Source organism: Scyliorhinus canicula, unplaced genomic scaffold (assembly GCF_902713615.1).
Source record: "Scyliorhinus canicula unplaced genomic scaffold, sScyCan1.1, whole genome shotgun sequence".
NCBI lineage: Eukaryota > Metazoa > Chordata > Chondrichthyes > Carcharhiniformes > Scyliorhinidae > Scyliorhinus > Scyliorhinus canicula.
Genome location: NW_024055445.1, coordinates 148,382 through 176,036, shown reverse-complemented (window position 1 = coordinate 176,036; position 27,655 = coordinate 148,382). Strand labels below are relative to the sequence as shown.

The 27,655-nt window shown below is 47.4% G+C and overlaps 1 gene segment (V, D, J or C); it reads right to left on the bottom strand.

Annotated features, from left to right (window-relative positions):
* LOC119959452 lies at positions 1 to 27,655 on the bottom strand. The segment is given in 6 exon segments: positions 1 to 113; positions 2,156 to 2,239; positions 3,765 to 4,073; positions 4,928 to 5,236; positions 5,445 to 5,744; positions 27,597 to 27,655. Coding segments are annotated over 6 exon segments (1,134 nt in total).

Genomic DNA, 27,655 nt, shown 5'->3' with positions numbered 1-27,655 from the left:
TCAGCTGCCTGTAGCTTTGCTAGTTGTGGGTATTATTGATACCGATGTAGAATATGTTGAACTTTCTGCATATAAATGTGTTTTCCGTGAGTTGCAAGTTGACATCAGGTGACCTAATGCAAAAATACGAGGAGGCTCCTCGGGAGAGAACAGTGAAAACCCAGAGAGAATTCAATCACCAGTCTGGATTTGGATTATGGGGAATCGGTTTCAGCATACGGATAAGAGGAACAAGGGTGCTAAAAAAAATTATGTTGCATAAATAGATATTTTAAGAACATCTTTATAATGTATCAGCCTGTAAACTACATGGCGTCTTGTAATGTCAGTAACTGAGTTCTTAGTCCAGACAACCGTTTACTTCCAAACTCCCTGCTTGGGGACTGGGAAGATATTGAGTTAATAATCTCCCTCTCTCTGGTCAGCTCAGCAAATTGCCTTTGGGTTCTCCCTGCTGGAGGTGGAGATACAGAGAGTTCACTCATCACCTTCCTCCTCTTTTGGTTGGGAAAGTGGAGGTACAATGGGTTAGTATTGCCCCTTTGCTCTCTTTGTTGGGGAAGTGGGGAGGCAGTGGATTAAATAATGTCCTTCCACTCATTTTTGGAAGCGGATGTCCAGTGGATTAACTAATGTACACCCCCCTCATTGTTGGAAGCGGATGTACAGTGGATTAACTCAGCCCACCACCGTCTCTTTGTTGGGGAAGTGGGGGCACAATGTGTTAACTAATGCTCCTCCCCTCGCTTTGCTGGGGAAGTGGGGGCACAATGTGTTAAGTAATGCCCCAACTGCTCTCTTTGTTGGGGACGTGGGGAGACAATGGATTAACTAATGCCCCTCTCTTTGTTGGTGAAGTGGGGGTACAGTGGATTAACTAAAGTCCCTCCCACTCTCTCTGTTGATGAGGTGGGGTACAGTGGATTAACTAATGCCCCTCCCCCTCTCTTTGTTGGCGAAGTGGGGGTACAGTGGATTAACTAAAGCTCCTCCCACTCTCTCTGTTGGGGAAGTGGGGGTACAGTGAATTCACTAAAGACCCTCCCCCTCCCTCTATTGGGGAAGTGGGGGTTCAGTGGATTAACTAATGCCCTTCCCCTCTCTCTGTGGGGGAGGTGGGTGGGTGGGGAGACAGTGGAATAACTAATACCCCTCCCGCTCTCTCTGTTGGGGAGGTGGGGGTACAGTGGATTAACAATTTCACTTTCCCCTCTCTTTGACTGGAGATTGTTGGTCCATGTTTCTGTGTGACCCTCAAACCAGTTCCCAGTGGGTCTCATGCAGCAACTTAAAGCTGACATTAATTTTAAAGGGATGGACAATGAGAGAAGCAGGAACACCGAGATCTAAATGTGATGGGTTTGTTTGTCTGAAATGGGAAATTGTCCGATTTCTCCTCAGCTGGAGGAAAGTCAATGAAGATATTTTGCTGAATCCTGGAATGAATGAGTTTTACTCTGTCTCTAATCCAGGGTGTATCTGAGCTGGGAGCTCTGGTTGTATCAGACTTGGGGCCGAGACCTGTAGAAATCCGGGTCTCATTGACCAGGGACTGGTTTAGCACATGGCTAAATCGCTGGATTTTAAAGCAGACCAATACAGGCCAGCAGCACGGGTCAATCCCCGTACCAGCCTCCCCGAACAGGCGCCGGAATGTGGCGCTGAGGGGCTTTTCACAATAACTTGACTGAAGCCTACTTGCGACAATAAGTGATTTTCATTTCATTTTCAGATCTAACATCAGTAAAGTGGAAACACCATTAATCAAGCGGCTGTATGTTTAAATCACAATTAGAGGAAACGTTTTTATTATTTTTATTTTAGTTCGAAATATAACCAATCGATTCTCATTGACATGAATTAACGGTGTCCATCAGAGCGAGGGAAATGTTCACAAAACTGGGTTTACCGCTGGATTTATCAACCGTTCTGTTGATGATCTTCAAGGGGATGGCTTCATGTCCCACCACACAGGAGTAAGAAGCGCCGCTGGCCCACTCCTCCGCTGCAATGGATAACAGGCTGTACATGAAGAAGGAGCTATTGCCGTTCTCCGCCATCACCTCGGTGTTCTTGTCGTTCCCGGGATTCACCGGCTTGTCATTGACGGTCCACTTGACGAAGATCTCTCGGGGGGAGAAACCTCTCACTAAGCAGCTGAGGGAGACGAATCTCTGAGCGGAGACGTCTTCAGCCGAGGGCAGGAGGACAGAGACGGACGGTTCCCGCGGATTGGGATCTGCAGAAAATGTACAATAAATGTCAATAAAATGGGGAATTCCGGAGACAATGGAACCGCGGGTTAGATGTGGGAGAAATGTGTTTTGTGTTGGATTTTAAAGGTTTCCATTTTCCACTTTGGGGTCTGTCCGGGTTCCCAGCTCGGAGCAGAGGTGGACACAATCCTTTTCCCTGAGAATTTACGGATATTGGATTCGAAAGTTTCAGAAAGTGAACAGCAGGGAAACAGGTCATTCGGCCCAACTGTTCTGTGCTGGTGTATAAACTCCACACGAGGCTCCTCCCACCTTACCCCAAGAAGATTGGACAACTGCCAATGTAACATCCTTATTCAAAAGGGAAGGGAGTCAAACACAGGTAACTATAGGCCAGGGACCTTAACATCTGTCAGTGGAAAACGGTTCGAGTCCATTATAACAGATCCAATAGCTGAGCATTTATAAATACTCAATATAATCAAACAGAGTCAGTCCGGCTTCGGGAAGGGTAAATCATGCCTGACAAATTTAGTGCCCTTATTTGAGGTGATGACGAGAAGGCGAGAGAGGGAGGGGGAGGGGGTGGGGCAATAGATGTAATATACATGAATTTCAAAACGGTGTTTGATAAATGAATGTACTATTCCCATGTTTGCAGATGACAAAAAATAGGTAGAAAGGCAAGTGGTGAGGATTACAGAAAATCCACAGAGGGACAGAGAATGTGAGGTTAGACACTTTGGTAGGAGGAAGAACATAAAGAATTATTATTTAGATGGAGAAAGACTGAAGAAAGCTGAAGTAACGGGGGAATTGGGGGCCCTCGTGCAGAAACCACAAAAAGTAAGTTTTGCAGGTAATATGGAGACAAATTGAATGCTGATCTTTATTTTAAAAGGAGTAGAATATAACAATGGGGAAGCCTAGCTAAAACTGGGGAATTAGTTAGACAACACCTGATATATTTTGAATAGCTTTGGTGCCCTTATCTAAAGAAGACAGATTGGTTTTGAAGGCAGTCCAGAGAAGGATCACAAGGTTGATCCCGGGTATGGAGGGATTTTCTTTCGGGGAGAGGTTAAGTCGGCTGGGCTGTACTGATTGGAGTTTAGAAGAATGAAGGCGACCTCAGATTCTGGGTCGGTCAGTACGTTCAAGGTTGAGGGACACATATTTTAAATCAGTAAAACCGTCAAGAGATATGGGGATAAGGTGGGAAAGAGGAGTTGAAGGTTATCACATCAGATCAGGCTTGAACTCACTGAAGGCTGGACCGGTGTTGATGGGCCCAATGGGTTACATCTGCTCCTAAGTCTTGTGGTCTATGGTCTCGCTTGATCTACACCCAATATCACTGGGTTTAATTCATTGTTCATTCATCTACATATCAATTTCCCCCTGAAACTCTAAACGCCCAGAGTATTTAGTTAGTGGAATTACCAATCAGAATGGACCATAAATACACTGAATGCTAAATACTGACCGCTGCACTGACACTAGAAATAGACACAATGGCTCAATTATTGCTTCAGTCTCACCGCTCACCTATTTTTTTGTGAATTGAAATTCTTAAAGGAGTTGGCAGGTCCTGATGGCTCGCCACACAGTCAAACACAGCCCCACTCAGCCAGGCTTGTGTCGAGATGTTTAATTTGCTGAGCACGCTCTCAGTATCTGCCCCAGGCTCGTCGGCGATCTCTGATTTCAGCAGCTTCTTAGCTTCACTCCAGGACACGTTGACTCCATAAGGAGCATTCGAAATGACACAGGTTAAGGTTACAGTCGCCTCCAGTAAGACCTGTTCTATTGGTGGTGGCACTATTGTTACTGAGGCATCAGTGCAAATGGAAGGATCTGTGAATGAAAAAAGTGGAAATCAAGCCAAGTTTGATCTTCAGAATCAGGTCAGCAGGATTCAGCCTGAACTCTAAATGGGAATAAATCAACTTCGAAACATCAACCTCGAAATAATCAACTTCGAAGCATCAACCCCTAAAGATCGCCTTTAATCCTCGATACGCATTGGAAGACCAGTTTGGTTTCTGAAAACTATTCTCATTGTGAAATACAGTCAGCCCCGATGCCATTCTAACGAATCAGTATTGCAGCATTCCCAATACAAATATTCAATTCCTGATCTCAGGGACGAAGTACTGGAGGCTGATCCATAAATAGGTTGGATGAACTTTCCAACACTTCCCCCGGAGCTGTTATCAGTTAAAGGTTCCAGACACCCACTGACTCTCAAATATAATCAGCTGTCTGAGGATAAAGCTGATATCAAGTCCACCAGGGGCTGGTTTAGCACAGGGCTAAATAGCTGACTTTTAAAGTAGACCAAGTAAGGCCAGCAGCGCGGGATCAATTCCCATACCAGCCTCCCCGAACAGGCGCCGGAATGTGGCGACGAGGGGTTTTTCACAGTAACTTCATTTGAAGCCTACTTGTGACTATAAGCGATTTTCATTTCATTGATTCACCTCACTCACTAAATTACTTCAAATTATAGGGATACATTTATTTCTATATTCATAAAATCGTGAATGGTCAGCAATCCTAATGCAGCTCTTACATCAGAATGAAACACAAACTACATGGCAGCAAACTAGAAGTTATTCTGTGCTTTGTACTAACTTCAGTAAATTCCTGATTTGGATTAACATCAGAGTGCAGGATGATTTATTGTTTCCTCTGTTTGTGTCTCTTACCAGACGCGGTGATGTTGTGAATTTGGGTGACCTCTTCATGAGTGACCTGGCAGGTATAGACCGCTTTGCTGAACCATTCCCCAGCGGAGACTGTCAGCCGACTGCTCGCTGAGAAGTTCCTGCTAACTTCACAGGCGGGAGAGGTGACAATTCCTGAACCCATGGCTTGTCCATTCTTCAGCCACTTCACCGTCATTGACTTTGGATGGAAATCGTTGATCGAACAGACGATGGTTGCAAATTTCTGCCTTGTGATTTCTTCACTGGAACTCACGGTGAGGAGAACATTTGGAGCATAAATTCTGGGACCTTCAAGAAACACAATGAGATATTTCTTGCAGAAGAAATTGATAAACAAAATGAGTTGATATACTTTAAAAATGTTTGTGGTCAATAGACACTAAACTGGATTTTCCAGGGATCAGGAATATGCAGAGTATTACAAATGAGTTATATCCAAGACCCTATATAAGGTAATCATAGGTTTTCTATTTCTCACAGGTTCCACAACACTTACATTCCATTCCAATGCTCTTGTCTGAGACGCTGTGTCGAACCTCACAGCTGATGTTGCTGCATCCCCCCTCTGACTCGGTGATGGTTAACTGGCTGCTCAGGGTGTAGGTTCCCTTCTTGTTTTTTACTGATGGGTATTTCTTAACTCCAGTGGTGATCAGCTGCCCATCGTTCTTCCAGGTGAGGCTGGTGATTTCTGGGGAGTAGTCCATCGCCAAACAGCCGTAGGTCACGGAGCCGTCGGTGTTGTGTTGCTGACAGGAGGAGACCAGACTGTAGAGAGTGGGCGGAGTCGGTGTCACTGGGGGAGAATGGCCCATTCAACAAGTTAGACTCTGGTATTTGTGATTTATAAGTAACCAAGCATTTCATAATTTGACTAGAACTATGATTTTATCCTAACATTTCCGATTAAATCACACATCCACATTGAATCTTCTATCGGTTCTATCGTTCGGAATCACCTACTTTTTGTCACTTGTTCAGAAACTCACCTCTTTCTCCGTCTCTATAAAAAAAAAACATATTTTGATGTAATCTGAATGGTGTATCTTTCATTGGATTGAAAGAGAAGAGCAGAGCGTTTCCCCCATTATTTCAGCCACCATGTAATATAAAATGCAAATGAGGCCATAGTCCCGGAGACTGTTCTTTCCCTTTGAGAGCTGACTGTGGTGATTTAACCTGAGGGTCACCACACATCAGGCCAGGGGCAAGGTTGAGAATGGAGATCTTTATGAATAACCTCAGCCGGTGCAGCGATTGAACCCGCGCTGTTGGGATCGCTCTTCGTCACGAACCAGCCGTCCAGCTAACTGAGCTGTGTACGTCACAATCCAGCTAACTGAGCTGTGTACGTCACAATCGAGCTAACTGAGCTGTGTACGTCACAATCGAGCTAACTGAGCTGTGTACGTCACAATCCACCTAACTGAGCTGTGTACGTCACAATCCAGCTAACTGAGCTGTGTACGTCACAATCGAGCTAACTGAGCTGTGTACGTCACAATCCACCTAACTGAGCTGTATACGTCACAATCCAGCTAACTGAGCTGCGTACGTCACAATCCAGCTAACTGAGCTGTGTACGTCACAATCCAGCTAACTGAGCTGTGTACGTCACAATCCAGCTAACTGAGCTGTGTACGTCACAATCCAGCTAACTGAGCTGCGTACGTCACAATCCAGCTAACTGAGCTGTGTACGTCACAATCCAGCTAACTGATCTGTGTACGTCACAATCCAGCGAACTGAGCTGCGTACGTCACAAACCAGCTGACTGTGATGTCTACGTCACAATACAGCTCACTGAGCTGGGTATGTCACAATCCAGCTAACTGAGCTGTGTACGTCACAATCCAGCTAACTGAGCCGAGTAGGTCATAATCCAGCTAATTGAGCTGTGTACGTCACAATCCAGCTAACTGAGCTGTGTACGTCACAATCAATTTGTCTTACAAAAGTTGTGTCTTCATTTGTATCTTTGCAGTTTTGGGAAATTCCCTTTGTTCAAACTGACTGATGCCCCCTCCTCCCTCCATCTCACTAACCCCACTCCCCAAACCAGAGAATTGTGGCTTTGCTTCAAAAACACCTTCTGAATGTACCTTTATATAATTACAATAAAACTCTACATTTGAGTAATTGCAACATTCACTAATTTTAGGACCATGCACATTGACAGCAGGAGGAGGCCATTCAATCCGTGGAGTCTCCTCCCCCATTCAGTAAGAGCCTGCCCTGTGCTGATTGTGGTGTTAACTCCATATTCCGCCTGTCACTGAGACCGGGCTGTCTGCGATCCACCCAACCCCCGCCCCGCGCTCTCTGAGCGTTCCCCCATCTCTCTGCGGTTCCCGCTGGATTGCTGCACCTTCCTCCTGGTCCCTTCACTATCGTTTAGCTCTCTGCTCTTTTCCACGGCTCTCTGCGCTTTCCTCCGCATCTCTGCACTTTCGGCACTGAATTTTCTTCCTGCTCTTTGTGCTTTGCCCATGTGTGCTGCACTTTCCCCAGTTCTTTCGACTTTTCCCGGTTCCTGGCACTTTCCCCGGTCTTTTTGAACATTTCGCCAGCACTGTGCGCTTTACCCCGATTCTTATGGCTTATCGCCCACTCTATGAACTTTCGTCCGGCTCTCCGCACTTGCGCCAGCTCTCTGCCCCTTCCCCCGGCTCTCTGCCCCTTCTCCAGGCTCTCTGCACTTTCCCCGGCTCTCTGCGCCTTCCCCCGGCTCTCCGCACTTTCCTCCGGCTCTCGGCTCCTTCCCCCGGCGCTCTGCTCCTTCCCCCGGCTCTCTGCTCCTTCCCCCGGCTCTCCGCACTTTCCTCCGGCTCTCTGGGCCTTCCCCCGGCGCTCTGCTCCTTCCCCCGGCTCTCTGCTCCTTCCTCCGGCTCTCTGCTCCTTCCCCCGGCTCTCTGCAGCCTTCCTCCGGCTCTCTATCTTTCCCCGACTCTCTGCTCCTTCTCCCGACTCTCTGCTCCTTCCCTCGGCTCTCTGCTCCTTCTCCCGGCTCTCCGCACTTTCCCCCGGCTCTCCGCACTTTCCGCCGGCTCTCTGCTCCTTCCCCCGGCTCTCTGCACTTTCACCCGGCTCTCCGCACTTTCCCCCGGCTCTCGGTTCCTTCCCCCGGCTCTCCGCACTTTCCCCGGCTCTCGGCTCCTTCCCCCGGCTCTCGGCTCCTTCCCCCGGCTCTCCGCTCCTTCCCCCGGCTCTCGCCACCTCCGTGTTCTGAGCCACATTCGGGGGCCAATGGACATCAGTTTCGCTCCAGTTCTCTATTCCTCACTCGCTGCAGACGCTCCCTTGCCGATTTCCTGAGCATCAGTGAGAGAGGATGAGTGAGTAACTGAGTGAGGGTAGGAGAGTGAGTGTGGGTGAGTGAGTAACTGAGTGAGGGTAGGAGAGTGAGTGTGGGTGAGTGAGTAACTGAGTGAGGGTAGGAGAGTGAGTGTGTGTGAGTGAGTTGGCTGATTGAGGATGTATTAGTGTTGATGAGTGGTAGATCAGGGTGAATGACTGAGTGAGGGTAAATGGGCGAGGCTGTGTCACCGAGCACGAATGAGCCAGGGTAGGTGAGGGAGAGTGAGTGAGACGCAGGGAATGAGTGCCGCTGGGTGAGTGAGGTTGTGTAGTGAGAGTCAATGAAGATGAGTGAGCGAGGGTGGGTGAGTCAGGGGGTCGGTGAGTGAGTGAGCTTGGGTGAGTCGGGGGTCGACTGCTGGTGAGTGAATGTAGGGGGTGAATGAATGAGGGGGAGTCAGTGACCGTGGTCGAGTGAGGGTGAATGAGTGAGGATGATTGAAGGAGGATGTATGAGTGAGTGCGGGTCAGTGAGTGAGGTGCGTCATTGAGAATTAGTGGGTGTGTGAAGGTGAGTGAGGATGTGTGAGTGGCAGAGAATGAGTGTGGGTGGTGGGCGAGGGTGGGTGTGTGATGGTGGTTGAGTGAGTCAGGGTGAGTGAGGGGATGGGTGTGGGTAAATGAGGGTGTGTGAGGATGGGTGGGTGAGTGAGGGTGAGTGATAGTGGGTGACAGAGGGTAGGTGCGTCTGGTGAGGGTGGCTCATTAAGGGTATATGAGGGAATGTGAATGAGTGAGTGTGTGTGAGTGAGGAAGGGTAAGGATCTGAGAGTGAAGGTCTTAAAGAGGGTTGGTGCGAGTCTTTGTGAGGGTGAATGAGTGAGGCTGGATGAGTAAGTATGAATGAGTTAGGGTGGATGTGTAAGGGAACATTCGAGAGCGATGGTGGGTTGGAGGGTGAGTGAGTGAGTGAGTTAGGGTGGGTGGTGGTATTTGAGTGAGGGGGAGAGTGAATGTGTCAGTGAGGGTGGGTTACTGATTGAGGGTGCGTGAGGGTGGGTGTGTGAGTGTGGGTGAGTGAATAAGCATGCGTGAGGGTGGGTGAGTGAGGGTGTGTGAGGGTGGGTGTGCGAGGATGGGGGGTGAGTGTGGGGGGGTGACTGAGTGAGGGGGAGAGCCTGAAGGAGAGTGGGTGAGGATGAGTCAAAATGTGCGTTGGTTTGAGGATGAGTGGCTGAGAGTGTGTGAGTGAGGATGAACGAGTTAGGTTGGGTCTGAAAGGGGGAGTCAATCAGGGCGAGTGGTGGTGAATGAGGATGGGTGACTGTGTGTGAGGGTGAGGGAGTGAAAGTGTGTCAGGGTAGGTGAGTGAGAGTGTGTCAGGGAGGGTGGGTGAGTGTGTGTGTGTCAGGGTGGGTGAGTGAGAGCGTGTCAGGGAGGGTGGGTGAGTGAGGGTCTGTCAGGGAGGGTGGGTGAGTGAGGGTCTGTCAGGGAGAGTGCGTGAATGAGTGTGTCAGGGAGGGTGTGTGAGTGAGAGTGTGTCAGGGAGGGTGGGTGAGTGAGGGTCTGTCAGGGAGGGTGTGTGAGTGAGAGTGTGTCAGGGAGGGTGGGTGAGTGAGAGTGTGTCAGGGAGGGTGGGTGAGTGAGGGTCTGTCAGGGAGAGTGGGTGAGTGAGAGTGTGTCAGGGAGGGTGGGTGAGTGAGCGTGTGTGTGTCAGGGAGGGAGGGTCAGTGAGTGTGTGTCAGGGAGGGTGGGTCAGTGTGTGTGTGTCAGAGAGGGTGTGTGAGTGAGAATGTGTCAGTGAGGGTGGGTGAGTGAGAGTGTGTCAGGGAGGCTAGGTGAGTGTGTTAGGGAGGGTGGGTCAGTGAGAGTGTGTCAGGGAGTTTGCGTGAGTGTGTGTGTGTCAGGGAGGGTGGGTGAGTGAGAGTGTGTCAGGGAGGCTGGGTGAGTGAGAGTGTGTCAGGGAGGGTGGGTGAGTGAGAGTGTGTCAGGGAGGGTGGGTGAGAGAGTGTGTGTCAGGGAGAGTGGGCGAGTGAGAGTGTGTCAGGGAGGGTGGTGAGTGAGAATGTGCCAGGGAGGGTGGGTGAGTGAGTGTGTGTCAGGGAGGGTGGGTGAGAGTGTGTGTGTCAGGGAGTGTGGGTGAGAGTGTGTGTGTCAAGGAGGGGGTGGGTGTGTGAGAGTGTGTCACGGGGTGGGGGGGGGGGGTGTGAGAGTGTGTCAGGGAGGTGGGTGAGTGAGAGTGTGTCAGGGAGGTTGGGTGTGAGAGTGTGTCAGGGAGAGTGGGTGTGTGAGAGTGTGTCAGGGAGGGTGGGTGAGTAACTGTCTGTCAGGGAGGGTGGGCGGTGAGTGTGTGTCAGGGAGGGCGGGTGAGTGAGAGTGTGCCAGGGAAGGTGGGTGAGTAACTGTCTGTCAGGGAGGGTGGGTGAGTGAGAGTGTGTCAGGGAGGGTGGGTGAGGGAGAGTGTGTCAGGGAGGATGGGGGGTGGTGAGAGTGTGTCTGGGAGGGTGGGTGGGTGAGAGTGTGTCAGGGAGGGTGGGTGAGCGTGTGTCAGGGAGGGTGGGTGAGTGAGAGTGTGTCAGAGAGGGTGGGTGAGAGAGTGTGTCAGGGTGGGTGTGTGAGAGTGCGTCAGGGAAGGTGGGTGAGTGAGTGTCAATGAGTGATGGTGAGTGAGTGAAGGTAAGTGAATGAGTGAAGACAGGTGAGAGTGAGTGAGTGAGTGAGTGACCGTAGGTGAGTGATCATTCCCAGGTTCTCCCAGCCCATTAGGACGATGTTTCTCTGGATGAGTTTCCGCTCAGGCTCAGCTTTCCGATGTCTGTTGTCCACAGCCGAGCTGGGGGCTCCTCCATTCGGCTCCACCACCCCCACCTCTTCCTCTTCCTCTCCATCGATCCTGTCCTGATTCTCCACATTGATCAGCTTTCAGTAACACCGGCTGTGTGCAGTCAGACAGCAGTGTAGATCACTGGGCAGCTGCTTTAATACTGTCAGTAACACCGGCTGTGTAAAGTCAGACAGCAGTGTAGATCACTGGGCAGCTGCTTTAATGTCGATGTAATTTAATTTTCCACAAAACAATTTAGAACTGGGACAATAAACATTCCTGTAAATTTGCTGATTTTACTTTTGCAAATGGGATTTTTCTGCCCGTTAAATTCTTGTCATATTGTATACGGAGAGTGTGTTGTGTTTATTCATTATTGTGATGTAGGCGTCTGTGGCTGGGTCAGCATTTATTTTCCATCCCTCATTGCCTTTGAGAAGGTGGTGAGCTTCCTTCTTTAACCAGTGCAGTCCATGTGGGGTTTCCCCGAGTCAGTTCCATGGTTTTGAACCAGCGGCAGTGAAGGAGCGGGGATATATTTTATAGTCATGATGCTGAGTGACTTGGAGTTGAGCTTCCAGTTGGCGGTGTTCCCATGTGTCTGCTGTCCTTGTCCAGATGGCCGCTGTCATGGGTTTGGAAGGTGCTGCCTCAGGAGACATGATGATCTTCCACAGCGGATCTTTAGATGGTGGGCAGGCTTTGGGGTGTCAGGAGATGAGTTTTTCACCTTTGACCTGTTCTTCTGGCCTCAAATTTTATATGACTCGTCCAGATCACTTTCTAGTCCATGTGAACCCCCAGGAGGTTTCGAGTGGGGATTCAATGATGGTAATGCCTGTAGCCATGCTGGCCACGCAAAATGGACACTGAGCCAAACTAAAATAGAAGACTGCTGGGAAACAGACAGTTTAGCCAGAACAGCAGTCTGCAAAGAGCAGTTTGCATTCTGCAGCAGCAGAAACCAGTTTGGGCTCAGGTGAAAAGACCTTAGCTAGGTGCAAATGGCAAAACACTTTGCATGCTAATGAGGCCATCAGACTTGAACACCCACACAATAGATACATTTGGTTCTGAATGGACACATTCTAATCAAGACCCAGACATCGAGGCACCAGAAACTTCCAAACAAAAGGACATAAGAAACGCCCCCTCCATCACGGAGACCCCCTCGCATTGGGGAATTAATCCAGTATCGATAAGAAATTGATCCAATAGGTAGAGCCCGCCCGAGAAGAGGGAAGGACAATGGAACCCCTATAAAAGATAGGGACCTCGTGTTGTCCGGTCTGTTAAACCCGTGCTCCGGCTCTGACTGACATCTTGCATCCTGACTCCAGCCGTTGAGCACCAGCCGCCGAAACCGTAAGTTCAACGCTCGCTACGCGATCCAAGCCCACTAGACTCCCAAGTACCAGAACGCTTGCTGAAGGCTGCAGTGCCAGACCAGGACGAAGGCCTCGTTCTCTGACCTTGCCTGTTCCTGTTAGATAAGTATTCTGTTTGCTTAAGTTTAGTTATAGCTTAGTCTCTTAGTGTGTGCATGAGTATTTATTATAACTGTATAATAAATATTGATCGTTTGAACTTTACTAATCGGTGTATCGTCTTTATTACTTTGAACTTGACCTTGGAATACTTGTGACGTTGCCTATACGGCAACTGGCGACTCCAGAGCTAAATAATTACATAGAACAGAGCCTAGCAGTGTTAAGCACACGTCGAACTCGGAGGCGTGTTAATACACTCCAATAAACGCGTTTTACGCCCATAGTAAAACGTGCAACATTTAGTGGCGACATCCGCCGGGACCCTGTTGTAAGTGGAAACACCACAGTGTCCAGGACCCTGAAATTTGAATTAGAACTCCAAATTGCAGAGAAAGAAAGAGATCACAAGTATTCAAGGTGTTCAAAATAATAAGCGAAATTCGGAAGTGTGTTTAGTGCATGCGTACTAACAGGGCTGTAAGGTAAAACTGAAAGCTTTTTGTTGCGACAAACTTTCGGTAGTTTTGTGATCGGAAAATAGCGTAAGCCGTACCCTTTTTACGAAACACCACCCCAACAACCCCCTGTTCCAAATTATAAAAAGAGAGTCAGAGGAAATGGCCATGCAGGCAATGGAACGTCTGATGGATCCAGCAAAGTTTGTGGTCGCAGCGACCAGCAGCAGTAGCAGGGTAGGCCAGTGTCCCACGTGGGAGCTGGAACTCCGCAAATATTTACAAGGAAAGGGATGGCCCCTTTGGAAAGAGTTTTGTGCAAATGAGGAGACAGGTCCCGGGAGTATAGGTCATACTTGGTGGGAGAACCTCTCTCAAATACACAAAAAGAGTTTAGGTAAAGCACGCAAGCCGATGGCAATTGTGTCCTGCTTGGCACAGTTGCGAGGCGCAGAGGAGGTCATCAGGACGCTCCGGGCAGATTTAGAGGAAAGGAACCGAATGAGTAAGGTCGATGTCAGGGACGTCGAGAAAGAAAACCTGGAATTAAAAGGGAAGTTGGCAGAGAAGGATAGAGAGGTGGATGATGCCAAGAGGGCTCACCAGTCTTGTCTAGCTCATCTGAGCAGTTCCCAGACCCAGTATGAGAAAGCCTATCAGGACGTGCAACGTGCCGTTCTGATAAGACAGGAATCGGAAAAGCAGGTGGAGGCATTGCAGAGGCAATGTTCCGATCTCAAAGCAGCTTTGAGAGCACTCCATGCTGCAACAACCGAACAAAGACAAAGCACAGTTGACCACGCGAAATGCAGGAAACAGATTGCGGAACTGCAATCTCTGCTTTCGGTGCAGAATGGCTTCCAAAGCACCTTTGGAGCTCAGTTAGATGGGGAAAATGCCCCAGATTGGCAGGAATTAAGCGAGACAGCGCAGCGTTATGTTCAGGGAACATGTGCGCCCGCAGCTCAGCAGAAACGACAGGCACCCCAACCCCCCACAGCTCAGATCATAACCGCACCCATGAATCCCGTAACCACACAGAGGAAAGCCGAATCAGAAGGCGCCCCAGACATAACTTACACCACCCCTTTAACAGTAACCCAGCTAAGGGACGCTTGTGAAAAGATCACTCCGTTCCTCCCCACCGCAGACCCCCACCAGTTCTTCGCTAAAGTAAAACAGCAGGCTACCATGTACGGCCTGGATGAGAGAGAGCAGGTTAAGCTCACCGTGCTGAGCTTAGACCAGAGCGTAGTAGCAGCCCTCCCCGACCCACAAAACGTGGCAGGAGGCAGCCTAGAGGAGATGCACACCGCCATTTTAGATGCCATCGGGTACAATAGAGGTGACCCCGTAGAAGGATTGAATAAGTGCAGGCAGAAGAGATCCGAACACCCCACAGCATTCGCAGGAAGGCTGTGGATTCATTTCAGCGCAGTTTTCGGACAGCTAGATAGAGCGCATTTAACCCGCGAAAACATGGTTAAGTGGACGCGCACAATTATCTCACACGCAACAGAAGCAGGACAGAGCGCTTGCAACAGTTACGACCCCTCAGAAGAGGCCCATAACGAGAAATGGGTCCTGAAAAGATTGTCCCGCGCTTGGGAGCAATCGCTTCAGGCAAAAGGAAAGGTTAGATCCCCAGAAGAGGCTCAGGCTGCTGCAGATATCCAAGCAGTCAGAGAGCACCAGAAGCCCGCATGGGTAAATGACGGCAAGAGCAGCCCACAACAGAAAGGACAGGAATGCTATAACTGTGGACAGTTAGGGCATTGGGCTAAAGAGTGCCAAGCACCCCAGCGATCTCAGAGAGGCCAGCAGACAGGCACTCTGAACCGCAACAAAGCAAAACCCATCCACAATGTAGCAGTACAGTCAGGACCCACCAATGTGGACGAGACGAACTGACGGTGTTCGGGCTCCCCCACTTGGGTCTGTGACACACTATGGGACTCATCAGGGAGGCCCGTAGTCACGGCAAAAGTCAAAGGGAAGCCCATAGAGTTACTGTGGGACACAGGAGGATCCCGCACCACCATTAACTCCACAACCACGGCACACTCAGACACGTGGCCGACCACCTCCACCATCACACTTAGCGGGTTCACCGGACACTCGCAGCAGGGACATATCACAGCACCCGTAGCGATCCAGCTAGGGAACATTAGCACAAGGCACCCCGTAGTTCTAGTAAATCTTCCCCGGACAGCAGAGCACATCCTGGGGATAGATTTTATGAACGCTCACAGCTTGTCGTTCGACCCAGTGAACCAGTGTGTCTGGCGAATGGCGAGATCAGACAGAGCCCCAGCCACCCTCACAGTAGGAGACTACGCTAATCGGATTAGCGCAGTGGGAGAGTACTCATTCGACCTGACTACACTCCACACCGACAGACAAATTAAGGCCCTACTAAACAAACACAGGACAGCATTTGCAAGTCACCGTCATGACTGTGGCAGAATGACTGGACAAGTTCATGTTACCGGACAGGACCCCCGACCGCAAAAGCAATATAGATTTCCCCTCGAGGCAGAGGTGGAAATAGAAAAAGTTATAGGTAGCTTGTTGGACCAAGGTGTACTGAGAACGGTAGCCTCCACCAACAATGCCCCTATTTGGCCAGTGAGGAAGCACGATGGATCATGGCGTCTGACCATTGATTATCGGGAACTCAATAAAGTAACCCCCGCAGTAGCCCCAACGGTAGCTACTAGTCCCGAGACCATGCTCAAGCAGGGTCTCAACGCCAAGTACTTCACGGTATTGGACATCAGTAATGGATTCTGGTCAATACCATTGGCAAAAGCGTGCCAATACAAATTCGCATTCACTTTTAAAACACAGCAGTACACGTGGACATGCCTCCCACAAGGATTCCACAATTCACCCTCCATTTTCCACCGACAGCTGGCAAGTGGATTAGAAAAATTTTCCCGACCCGAATGTCTGGTACAGTATGTAGACGACCTACTACTGCAGACAGACACAAAGGCAGAGCACATTTCGCTTCTGGCCGAACTCCTGGAACTCTTAACTGAAATTGGCTGTAAAGTTAACCCGAAAAAGGCCCAAATATTGGAAAGTAAAGTGATGTATTTGGGATCAGTCATCACGCACGGCAAACGCGAGATCGAATTCAAAAGAATTGATTCGATTGTCAAATTGCCCCTTCCCCAGAATGTTTCAGCCCTCCGGTCGTTTTTAGGACTGGTTGGCTATTGTCGGAACCACATCGACGGATTCGCGACAAAAGCCGCCCCACTTTCAGACCTCCTTAAGAAAGGAGCCCCCTGGGAATGGCTTCCGCAGCATACAGGCGCTGTGGAAGAGTTGAAACGAGCCCTTAGTGCAGCACCCGCGCTGCTAGTCCCCGACCAACTTTCACCGTACGCAATCGAGGTAGCTAGCACAGATCTAACCCTCTCGGCCGTGTTGCTTCAAGAACGGCACGAGCAGCTAAGACCAGTGGCTTATGCCTCCCGACTGTTAGACCCGGTAGAACAAGGATTTTCAGCCTGTGAGAGGCACCTCCTTGCTGTCTTCTGGGCAGTGCAGTATTTCTCATACATCACCGGACTAAACCCCATCACCATTCTAACCGAACACACACCCACACAGCTACTACTAGACGGTCGACTGAAGGGCGGTTCAGTTAGCCAGATTAGGGCAGCTAGGTGGACCCTACTTTTACAAGGACGGGACATTACTGTAAAACGGACACGCACCCACACATACTTAGCAGACAACCTCCAATACCCCGGACAACCCCATGACTGTGAAATTGTAGCTCCCCTGCATAACACAGGACCCTTTTTAGCAAAAACACCCCCCAGGAAGATAGGGAACCCGAAACAAAGCCCCCAGCCCACAGACACGTGTGGACCCTTGAGGATTTATGTAGACGGTTCCTCCACAGTTTTAAATGGTGAGCGTATCACAGGATGCGGCATCTATGTAGAGGACGCGCAGGGGCGCGCTCTCGAAGAGATAGCTCTTAAGTTACCAGGTCACTTAGGCGCGCAGGCAGCAGAGCTAGCAGCCATAGCGTACATAGTGGACCACCCCGATTCTTTCCCCAGCCCAGCAGACATATATTCAGACAGCTTATATGTATGCAATAGCCTAACAGATTTTCTGCCCCTGTGGAGGACACGAGGTTTTGTCTCCGCAGACGGAAAACCCCTTCCATCAGCCCCCTTACTCCAGCATATCCTAGAGAAAGCGAAGGACAGGACCTTCGGCATAATAAAAGTAAGAAGCCACCATAGGTCATCACCCCCTGGGAATGTAAAGGCCGACGCGTTGGCTAAGGCAGGTTCCAGGAGAGGACACTTATGGACCCCCCCTGCTAGCGCACCAGCTAGCGCCCCTGTGAGCGCAGTCCAAGTCTCACAGACTGATATTAAAGATCTCGTGGCAGCACAGAAACAGGACGGAGACCTCAGGGAGGTTTTCAAGGGAAACTTTGTGCCTGCTTACGAGCACTTTAAACACGCACTGACCACACATGAGGGTGTGATCATTAAGGACCAACTTTATGTGGTCCCACAGCAGGACAGGAATCAGATGATTGCCTTGTTCCATGACGGACACGGGCATCAGGGAATTGATGCAACAACGAGGCACCTCAGGCAACTCTGTTGGTGGCCTAATCTCAGGAATGATGTAACGCACTACATAGAGAATTGCCTGATTTGTGCTCAGAATAACCCGGAGAGGTATTCTAAGAAAGCACAACTTCGGCATACTCGCCCAGTTAACGGCCCTTGGACAAACCTCCAGATCGACTTTATAGGTCCATTGCCCCCTTGTAGGAATGGCTATAAATACGTTCTGGTGGTGATAGATACCTTTACCAAGTGGGTAGAGGCATTTCCCTCACGAACAAATACAGCAAAGACAGCTGCAAAGATCCTGACCCACCACATCTTCACGAGATGGGGTTTACCCCGAAGTATCGATTCGGACCAGGGATCTCACTTTACAGGACGGGTCATGAGGAACGTCCTGACAATATTCGGAATCAAACAGAACTTCCACATTGCGTATCATCCACAGTCCAGCGGGATTGTGGAGCGCATGAATCGGACCCTAAAAACTACCCTCAGGAAAATGGTCCAAGAGAATAATTCCACATGGGATTCAGTGCTCCCATTTGCACTTATGTTCATAAGGAACACTGTCTCCACATCGACAGGATACACACCACACACACTCATGACCGGACGCCCTATGAAAGGTACAGAATTCCTTTTAGGACTGGACATGACAAGCCCCGAATTGACGGCCCTCACACATGAAAAGGCAGTTAAAGATCTAGTTGAGACTGTGAGGTCTGCACAGCTCGCAGCCGCAGTCCAGCTAGGGAAACGCCGACAGCAACGTACTGCCTGTTTCAATAAGACCGTACACACCACAGAATTCCAGGTTGGGCAACAGGTAATGTTATCTGTTTATAACCCCAGCAGTTTTTTGGCTCCAAAATATTCCGGTCCCTACTCAATTTCGGACAAAATTAGCCCCTCCGTTTACAGGATAAAGTATCCTAATGGGAAGACCGCGTGGTTCCATATAAACCAGTTAAAGGCATATGGAACACAGGCCAACCATGCTCACCATGTCCTGCTGGATGCAGCAGAACACTTCACCCCGCCCACCAGAGACACTTTTCCACCATCCCCCTCACAGACCAGTTCATCAACGGACTCGCCCACGACTCCGCCCACAGACCACTACAGACCACGCCCCGACACGCCCACAAGCTGCCACAGCAGAGACAGCAGGACTGACACTGACTCTGAAGACAGCGACACCACACAGCCATACAGCCCACACTGCACCAACTACGACTCCGACTCCAGTGACCCCATGGAAGTCACCTACCTCAAATATCCAGAACCACCACCCGACCCCGACTACCCCGACAACACACTCGACGCTACACAATGGCACAGGGACAATTCCTACAGACTTGTCCGCAATGACGAGAGTGACCCCCGGTCACACAATTCCAAAATAGCATGCCTGATCCACACAAGGGTGTGGGATCCGGGAGAGCAGGACGACACGGTGTCTGACTCCCGACACGGCAACCCCTTTGTGACCCTGTTCACAGAGGCAGAATCAAAGTGAGGTGTCCAGATGATGTAAGATAGGAATCGTTTGAGGGAAACGATGTCCTTTCTGATGGAACCTGCACGTATGTTTGTCTTCGTTTCATGTTTGTTTGTTTTCAGGAATGTAAATTGTTCAGCTGGAGGATGGACATCTTCTTTTCAGCTGAAAAGATTGTGACCACCTCACATACACGTTAGCTTGTCTGCCGAAACTTTTGAGAACTTCGGTTTGATTGGAGATCTTTTCCAAAGTTGTAAGGCCACACGCCAAATAGCTTGTCCGCAGATATCTCTGAGAACTTCAGTGATGTCCTCAGTTGGAGCATCTTGGCTCCCTTGGTTTTTTAGGTGCCCCTCTATTCGGCGAAATAGAGGCTGCAAGTCATGGTAAACACATTCGTACCCGTTTTTTCCAGGTTACTCAGGCAGTGGACAAACGGCACTGAGGACCCGCCCTGTCTGAGAACCAACCCTTGGTCAGCCAAGCTCGGGTATGGCACAGCACGCCCTACCCGGGGATCCCATCCAACTCATACCCGTCGCGGCCCATACGCAACTCATTCGGATGTTTGTTTCCAAGTTTGTTTTCATTTTACGTTAGGTAGCCCTTCGGCCACCATCCCACATGCTATTTACATCCGGGAACATTCGGATGGTAAATCAGCAAAGCCTGCGAGACGGCTCGCAGAAGGAAGGATTGTTAGGTGTATGCTGGTCTTTAAATTCGCTTTTTGAAAAAAAAAATGAGGGGAGTCACAGGGTGTGACTTAGCCAGTCATTTTAAAGGGTCAATTGGGATTTGAAAGACAGATGCACTAACAAGTAAAGGTCTTAAACTGTGTATTGACAGATACTGTGCTTGATCCCAAAGGTTTCAAAGGACGAGACAGAGGTCGAAGCCAGGATTGTCAATACCGGAGGAAGAAGGAAGAGAAAGAAGAAGAACAGCAAAATGATGGAAGCCCACTTATTACTGTTTAATGTCATATGTATATGTGTGGAAACAAGACACGTTTCCCCCACAACCCCCACCGTAAATGTTAGTACAACAAACCCCCAGTGCTCAGCTCTGATCAGCGAGGTTCAGACCTGGTGTACTAAATTCATGACGTGGTACTCCATGTCCTACATAATCGAATCACTGTTGGTGATCGCGATCCTCATCGTCCTAGTGCAGACCCTCAGGTTGAGGAAATGGAAGAGGAGAGCCTCTCGTTCCAGCACCTCACCCATCTATAGAGTGCAATCCCCCATCTTCGGATTCCACCAAACCCCTCAACCCCTCACTGATTACAACACTCTGTAAATAAAATTCAGCCATGTATTATATTGTTCCATACTCGACTGCCGAGTTGGGAAGTGTGATGTTGTGGTGTGAATGGTTAAGGTTTAGAGTGATTAAATGTTTAAGTTAAGGTTAAGGTTAATAGTGATAGGTAGAGGTTCCCAGTTGTAGTAATGCATGTCCTTTTGACATAGGGCCAAGTAGAAATGTTAGTTAAAAATTTTTTTCTCTTCTTCCCATAGTTTAGAACAGAGTAGAACAGGAACTGGCAAGAGGTCAGAACACAAGGAAGGCAAAGTACATAGGTGATCCTTCACAATAGTATGATTGTGAGGATCACAAGGAGGGAATGTAGCCATGCTGGCCACGCAAAATGGACACTGAGCCAAACTAAAATAGAAGACTGCTGGGAAACAGACAGTTTAGCCAGAACAGCAGTCTGCAAAGAGCAGTTTGCATTCTGCAGCAGCAGAAACCAGTTTGGGCTCAGGTGAAAAGACCTTAGCTAGGTGCAAATGGCAAAACACTTTGCATGCTAATGAGGCCATCAGACTTGAACACCCACACAATAGATACATTTGGTTCTGAATGGACACATTCTAATCAAGACCCAGACATCGAGGCACCAGAAACCTCCAAACAAAAGGACATAAGAAACGCCCCCTCCATCACGGAGACCCCCTCGCATTGGGGAATTAATCCAGTATCGATAAGAAATTGATCCAATAGGTAGAGCCCGCCCGAGAAGAGGGAAGGACAATGGAACCCCTATAAAAGATAGGGACCTCGTGTTGTCCGGTCTGTTAAACCCGTGCTCCGGCTCTGACTGACATCTTGCATCCTGACCCCAGCCGTTGAGCACCAGCCGCCGAAACCGTAAGTTCAACGCTCGCTACGCGATCCAAGCCCACTAGACTCCCAAGTACCAGAACGCTTGCTGAAGGCTGCAGTGCCAGACCAGGACGAAGGCCTCGTTCTCTGACCTTGCCTGTTCCTGTTAGATAAGTATTCTGTTTGCTTAAGTTTAGTTATAGCTTAGTCTCTTAGTGTGTGCATGAGTATTTATTATAACTGTATAATAAATATTGATCGTTTGAACTTTACTAATCGGTGTATCGTCTTTATTACTTTGAACTTGACCTTGGAATACTTGTGACGTTGCCTATACGGCAACTGGCGACTCCAGAGCTAAATAATTACATAGAACAGAGCCTAGCAGTGTTAAGCACACGTCGAACTCGGAGGCGTGTTAATACACTCCAATAAACGCGTTTTACGCCCATAGTAAAACGTGCAACATGCCATTGAATGTCAAGGGGCGGTGGTTAGATCCGTTCTTACTGGAGATGGGCATTGCCTTCAATTGGGTGACTTGACTGTTACTTACCACTTGTCAGCCAGAACCTGATGTAGTCTCCATGTTGCTTTATTTACACATAGATTTATTCAGTGACTGCACAGTTGAAAATTGTGCTGAACTTGGTGCAATCATCTGAGAACAATCCCAGTTCAGACATTATGATGAAAAGGTCATTGATGAATAAGCTGAAGATGGTTTGTCCGAGGACACTGCCCTGAAGAAGTCTCGCAGTGATGTCCTGGAATTGAGATGATTAGCCTCCAGCAATGGAATCCATCTACCTTGGTGCTAGGTATGACTCCAACCAGCAGAGATTGTTCTCCTGATTCCCATCCATTCATTCTTTGGTTGGGCTCCTTAAGGTCACACGTTTAAATGATGCCGTGATTTGGCGGCACTGTAGCACAGTGGTTAGCACTGTCGCTTCACAGCACCAGGGATCCGGATTCCATTCCCACTTGGGTCATTGCCTGTGTGGAGTCTGCAGGTTCTCCCCGTGTCTACGTGGGTTTCCTCCAGGTGTTCCGGATTCCTCCCTCAAGTCCTGAAAAACGTCCTGTTAGGTGGTTTGGATATTCTGAATTATTCCTCTGTGTATCCGAACAGGCGCCAGAGTGTGGCGTGTAGGGGATTTTCACAGGACCTTCATTGAAGTGTTAATGTGAGCCCACTTGTGACAATAGTAAAGATTATTATGTTTATTATTGATGTTAGATTCAGTCGCTCTCATCTGTGTTTCTGACAATGTGTGTGTGTCTGCGTGTGCGTGTGTGTGAGAGGGAGAGTGTGGGTATGTGTCTGAGAGCGTGTGTCTGTGCATATGTATGTGTCTGCATTCGTGCGAGAGATGGATGAAGAGAGTGGGAGAGAGAGTATGCATGTGGGTGTGTGTGTGAGAGAGAGTATCTCTGTGTGTCAAAGAATATCTGTGTGTGAGAGCGTCATTGTGTGTATTTGTGCGAGCGAGAGGATGTGTGTGTGTGAGGGAGCAAAATAGTGTCCACAGGAGAGAGACTGTATGCGCAAAACTGTGTGTGAGAGAGCATGTATGCACCAAAGCATGCGAGTGAGACAGCATATGTGTGAGAGAGCATGTGTGCCAGACATCATGTTTGTGAGAGCATGTGGGTGAGAGAGTGTACGTGTGAGAGAACGTGAGCACGAGACAGTATGTGTGAAAGAGAACATGTGTGCAAGAGAGCACACGTGCAAGAGAGCATGAGTATGAGAGAGCATGTGTGAGAGAGCATGTGTGTGAGAGAGCATGTTTGTGAGAGCACGAGACACCATGTGTACAAGAGAACGTGTGTGAGAGCATGTGTGCGAGAGAGCATGTGTGTGAGAGAGCGTGTGTGCAAGCGAGAATGAGAGAGCTTGAGTGTGAGTGAGTGTGCAAGAGAGAATGAGAGAGCGTGTGTGTGAGAGAGCGTGTGTTGGTGAGAGCATGAGTGTGTGAGAGTGAGTGTACGAGAGAGCGTGTGAGTGAGAGGGCATGTGTGTGGGGGAGCGTGTGTGCAAGATAGCGTGAGTACGAGTGATATGTGTGTGAGAGAGCGTGTGTGTGAGAAAGCAGGTGTGGGAGAGTACATGTGTGTGAGAGAGCATGTATGCAACAGAGCAAGTGTGTGTGAAAGCATGTGCTCTAGAGAGCATGTGCATCAGCGAACATGAGTGTAAGCGAGTGAGCGATTGCGTGCGGAGAGAGTGAGTATCAGAGCGCATGTGCATAAGAGAGTATGTATGAAAGAGAGGATATATGTGTGTGAGAGAGCAGGAGTACAAGAGAAATGAAATGAAAATCGTTTATTGTCACGAGTAGACTTCAATGAAGTTACTGTGAAAAGCCCGTAGTAGCCACATTCCGGCGCCTGTCCGAGAATCGAACCGTGCTGCTGGCCTGCTTGGTCTGCTTTAAAAGCCAGCGATTTAGCCTGGTGAGCTAAACCAGTCAGCATGTGTGTGAGAGAGGCCGTGTGTGTGAGAGAGCGTGTGTGTGAGAGGGTGTGTGTGTGAGAGCATGTGTGTGAGAGAGCATGAGAGAACGTGCGAGCGAGAGACGATGCATGTCAGAGAGAGTGTGAGAGAGAGCGTATGCATAAGAGAGTGTGTGTGTGAGAGAGCGGATGTGTGAGAGATGTCTGTGACAGAGCATGTGTGTGAACGAGTGTGTGCGCAAGAGATAACGTGTGCGAGAGTGCATGTGTGCGAGTGTGTGTCTGCGAATGATTGTGTATGTGAGTGAGATTGGTAAAACTTGTAAGAGAGAGTGTGTGAGAGAGTGTGCGAGGGAGATTGCCTGTGAAAGAGAGAGAGGAATAATGTGCCTGTGCCTGTGAGAGAGCGAGTGACAGTCTGTTGGTGTGTGAGGGAGATTTGGAGCGAGATAAAGTTGGAGACAGTGAGTATGTAAGAAACTGAGTGTGTGAGGCAGTACGTGTGTGTGCCCGAGTGTGTGTGTGCGAGAGACTGTGTGTTTTTGAAGAGCTATTGTGTGTGTGAGAGTGTCTGTGAGAGAGTGTCTGTGTGTTTGAGGAATAGTCTGGGTTTGTGGGAGAGAGGGAGTGTGTGAGGGAGAGACACTGTGCGCATGAGAGAGTATTTAGTCTGTCAAATTTCACTCTGAAACACAGGGGAACGAATCATTCAAACTGCTCGATTCTAATTGATAAATGGTCAACTTACGACAATAACAATTCAATAACCTTTTTGAAATGAAACTGATATTAATTTCAAAACTCCCTTCGCCTTTCAGCTATTTCTCCTGTCTGTCTGAACTGGGCACAATGTATTATCACGGAGAATGATCACATTAAATATAACAGATTGAGGGGAGTTTAATGTCCGTGACAAAGATCCAGTGTTTGCTAAGAAATAAACAAACCAGGAAACATTCACATTGGAAACTGATGACCTGATTTGATCCAATTTTCTAATTAAATATAATCAACAAAACAATCGAGGCGGGTCGACTCTTCAACCTGAGTAAATAAATGTATTGTTTTGTAAATTATTTTCAGTACAATTAAACATTCTCTAATAGCTTTGATATCGCACGCCAGTGTACTACTCAATTGTAGGGTTAATTTATGTTGAATTAGTTAGTACTAATGTCACATTGCCAATTGTCAATTAGTTGACCTGTCAGCTGATTTGTACTCTATAATATAAATAATAAAACATGGTTCTCTGTAATTCAAAACCTGCTCCTGTCTGAAATTTGATAAATAGTTTGGATTTAATTAAATATTAAACTTCAAATTATCGGATGGAATAATTCAGACATGTGCAATATCTCATCAGTTTGTTAAAGCGGTACTCCCGAATTGATAAACTATTGTAACTCGAAACTATATCTCTAACAATAAAGTCCTTGGTAGTTTGTGACCAATAAAAGTGTTTCGAGATTTAATCATTCAGGCAATTCGATTAACTTTATTCTTGAAAATATTGCTTAAAGAAAGGAGATCCAAATTAATCAGTGCAACACTTAATGAAAACAACTCAGTCAGATCCTCTACAGCACTGAAACATAATCAGAAAATGATGCAGAAATGTTCTTGTTCAATTTATGATTTAATAAGAAATAAGCTTGAGGCTCAGATATAATCTATTCTTCTATTGTATAACTTGTTTTATTTCTATAATGTTATATTATGCACAGCACAGCTCTGCGAGACAGGATGTTATTATTTTTTGCAAAGCTAATATTCTCCTTTTGTAATTAAATTAATATCTTTGAATTTCAAGCTTTTACTGTGTCTCCAGCAATGAGCAGTATGAACATTCCTACAATTTAGATAAAATCATAAGAACAATTCCTTCACTGTCAGCGACTTCCACCTCTGACAAAACTCTTTATGATTATATCAGAGACAACTACAAATGACGCTGAAGAGATAATATACGAGCTGCTGCACATAAGTAATATAATAACCGGATACATAAATTGCCAAACTGCAATATAAAACTCCTACTTAAGTAACTGCAAACGTAATCAGAGAAATAAAAAAATAATTCAAATATATATTGTGCAACTGAACAGTGCTGTAGAATCAGTATATTATTATTAAAACAGTTTCATAAATAATCAGAAAATATTTCCAGTTTAGAAACTTTTCTGGTCATGCTGATGGAGTGCAGAGCAGAGCAGAATTGTGAAAGGCGATTGATGATTAATGATATTAATATGAAAATATATTTGGATAATGTGGTTATAACACAGCATTATAATTGTTTAAGTTATATTAATTTTACTCACTAATTTGAAAACGTTTTAATTAAACAGTTTCAGATTGCAGTAACAAATTGCATTCTTAATGACGCCATGGTTTAGTTTAATCAGTAATCATCACGTAAAATTTAAATATGTCTATCAAATCTTTAATTGCTTTCTTTATTTTCGAAACCTGCCGCGTTTACTCCCTACAATTGTGTTTCAAGGAGATTCAAACGCGCAAATCTTTCGACATTAAACCAGAAAACGTGTAACTGCTCAATGTCACCCAGTTTGAACAATGCAGAAACAACGGAGAAACAGAAAACCGCTTCACAAATTGTACTTATTCAAAGTCACCCAGACACACTATCTCCTCAGCAGGAAAACACCAAAACTCAACGTAAGGACTGAACTCGTTTCATTGAGAAACAGCTAAATTCTACATTCAACAGTGTGAAACGTAACATTTCAAAAACATCTGAATATCGAATCCAGCGAACCAGTTCGCCGTCAAATGTATGAATTATCAAACTAAATAGAAATACAGAATAACAGTAATATCGTTGTCAGGATGTGGGGTATGTCCAAAATATTTTAAAAACTTTACCACATTCTATACAGGTTGGACCGTATTTCAAACGCATTTAAACAGTTGGAAGGAGAGATAAAAGCTGCATCCATCAACCCCACCAAGATGGAACATTGCAGAAAAGCCAGGATGTCATTGCAGTAACAAATTATGTTCGGAAAGAGCATTATAAACTGTGGCTTAATTTAATCTGCAATCATCACTTTTAAAAAACACTATAAAATCATGACTGTTTTCCACCCACAATCGTGTACCAAGCAGTTTCAAATACGTTTCTTGTTTTCATTCAATTACAAAAATGAAATCATCGAGTATCATCGAGTTTAAAGAATATAGAAACGCCAGAACCGTTTCACAAATTTTACTCATTCAAAATCAACCAGCCACAAACTCTTCAGCAGAAATACAGCAAATTACATCACCGAGGGGCTGAAATCGGTCTCATGGAGAACCAGCTCGATTCTACAAACACTTTCAACAGAATCAAACAGCATTTCAAGAAAATTCTACCCACCAAATCCGCCTTTCAGCAAGTGAATGAACAATTAAAACACAGAAATATGGAAGAAGATCATCAGCATTGTCAATAAGCGGGAAGTGTTCAATAAATTGACACAGATACTTCAGCATATTTTGTGAGTATTGGGTTAGATTTCTAACACTTGTGCAGGAGATGGTAAAACCTGCTCAGATGTCGCCGAGATTAAACATTGCAGAAGTACCAAACTGTTTAACAGGCGTTAGGTATTTAAAGTACCCAGCCACACAGTATCCTCAGCAAATAAACACTAAATCATAACAACCCGGCACTGAATCCCTCAGCAGAACCGTTTGTCAAGAGGCAGAATAATTCCTTTTTCAGCAGAATCACATGAAACATTACAACAAAATCTCAATACAGAATCCAGCAAACCCGCAATTCAGTGAACGGATGCATACTTAAAATAGAAAAAACTAAATAAAACAAAGACTGAAGTAAAACAGTTCATAAATAATTGAAAGGTTCTTACCTGCAGTCACCGTCACCATGGTGCCTTGTCCCCAGTAGCCCAAGATGTACCAGGTATCA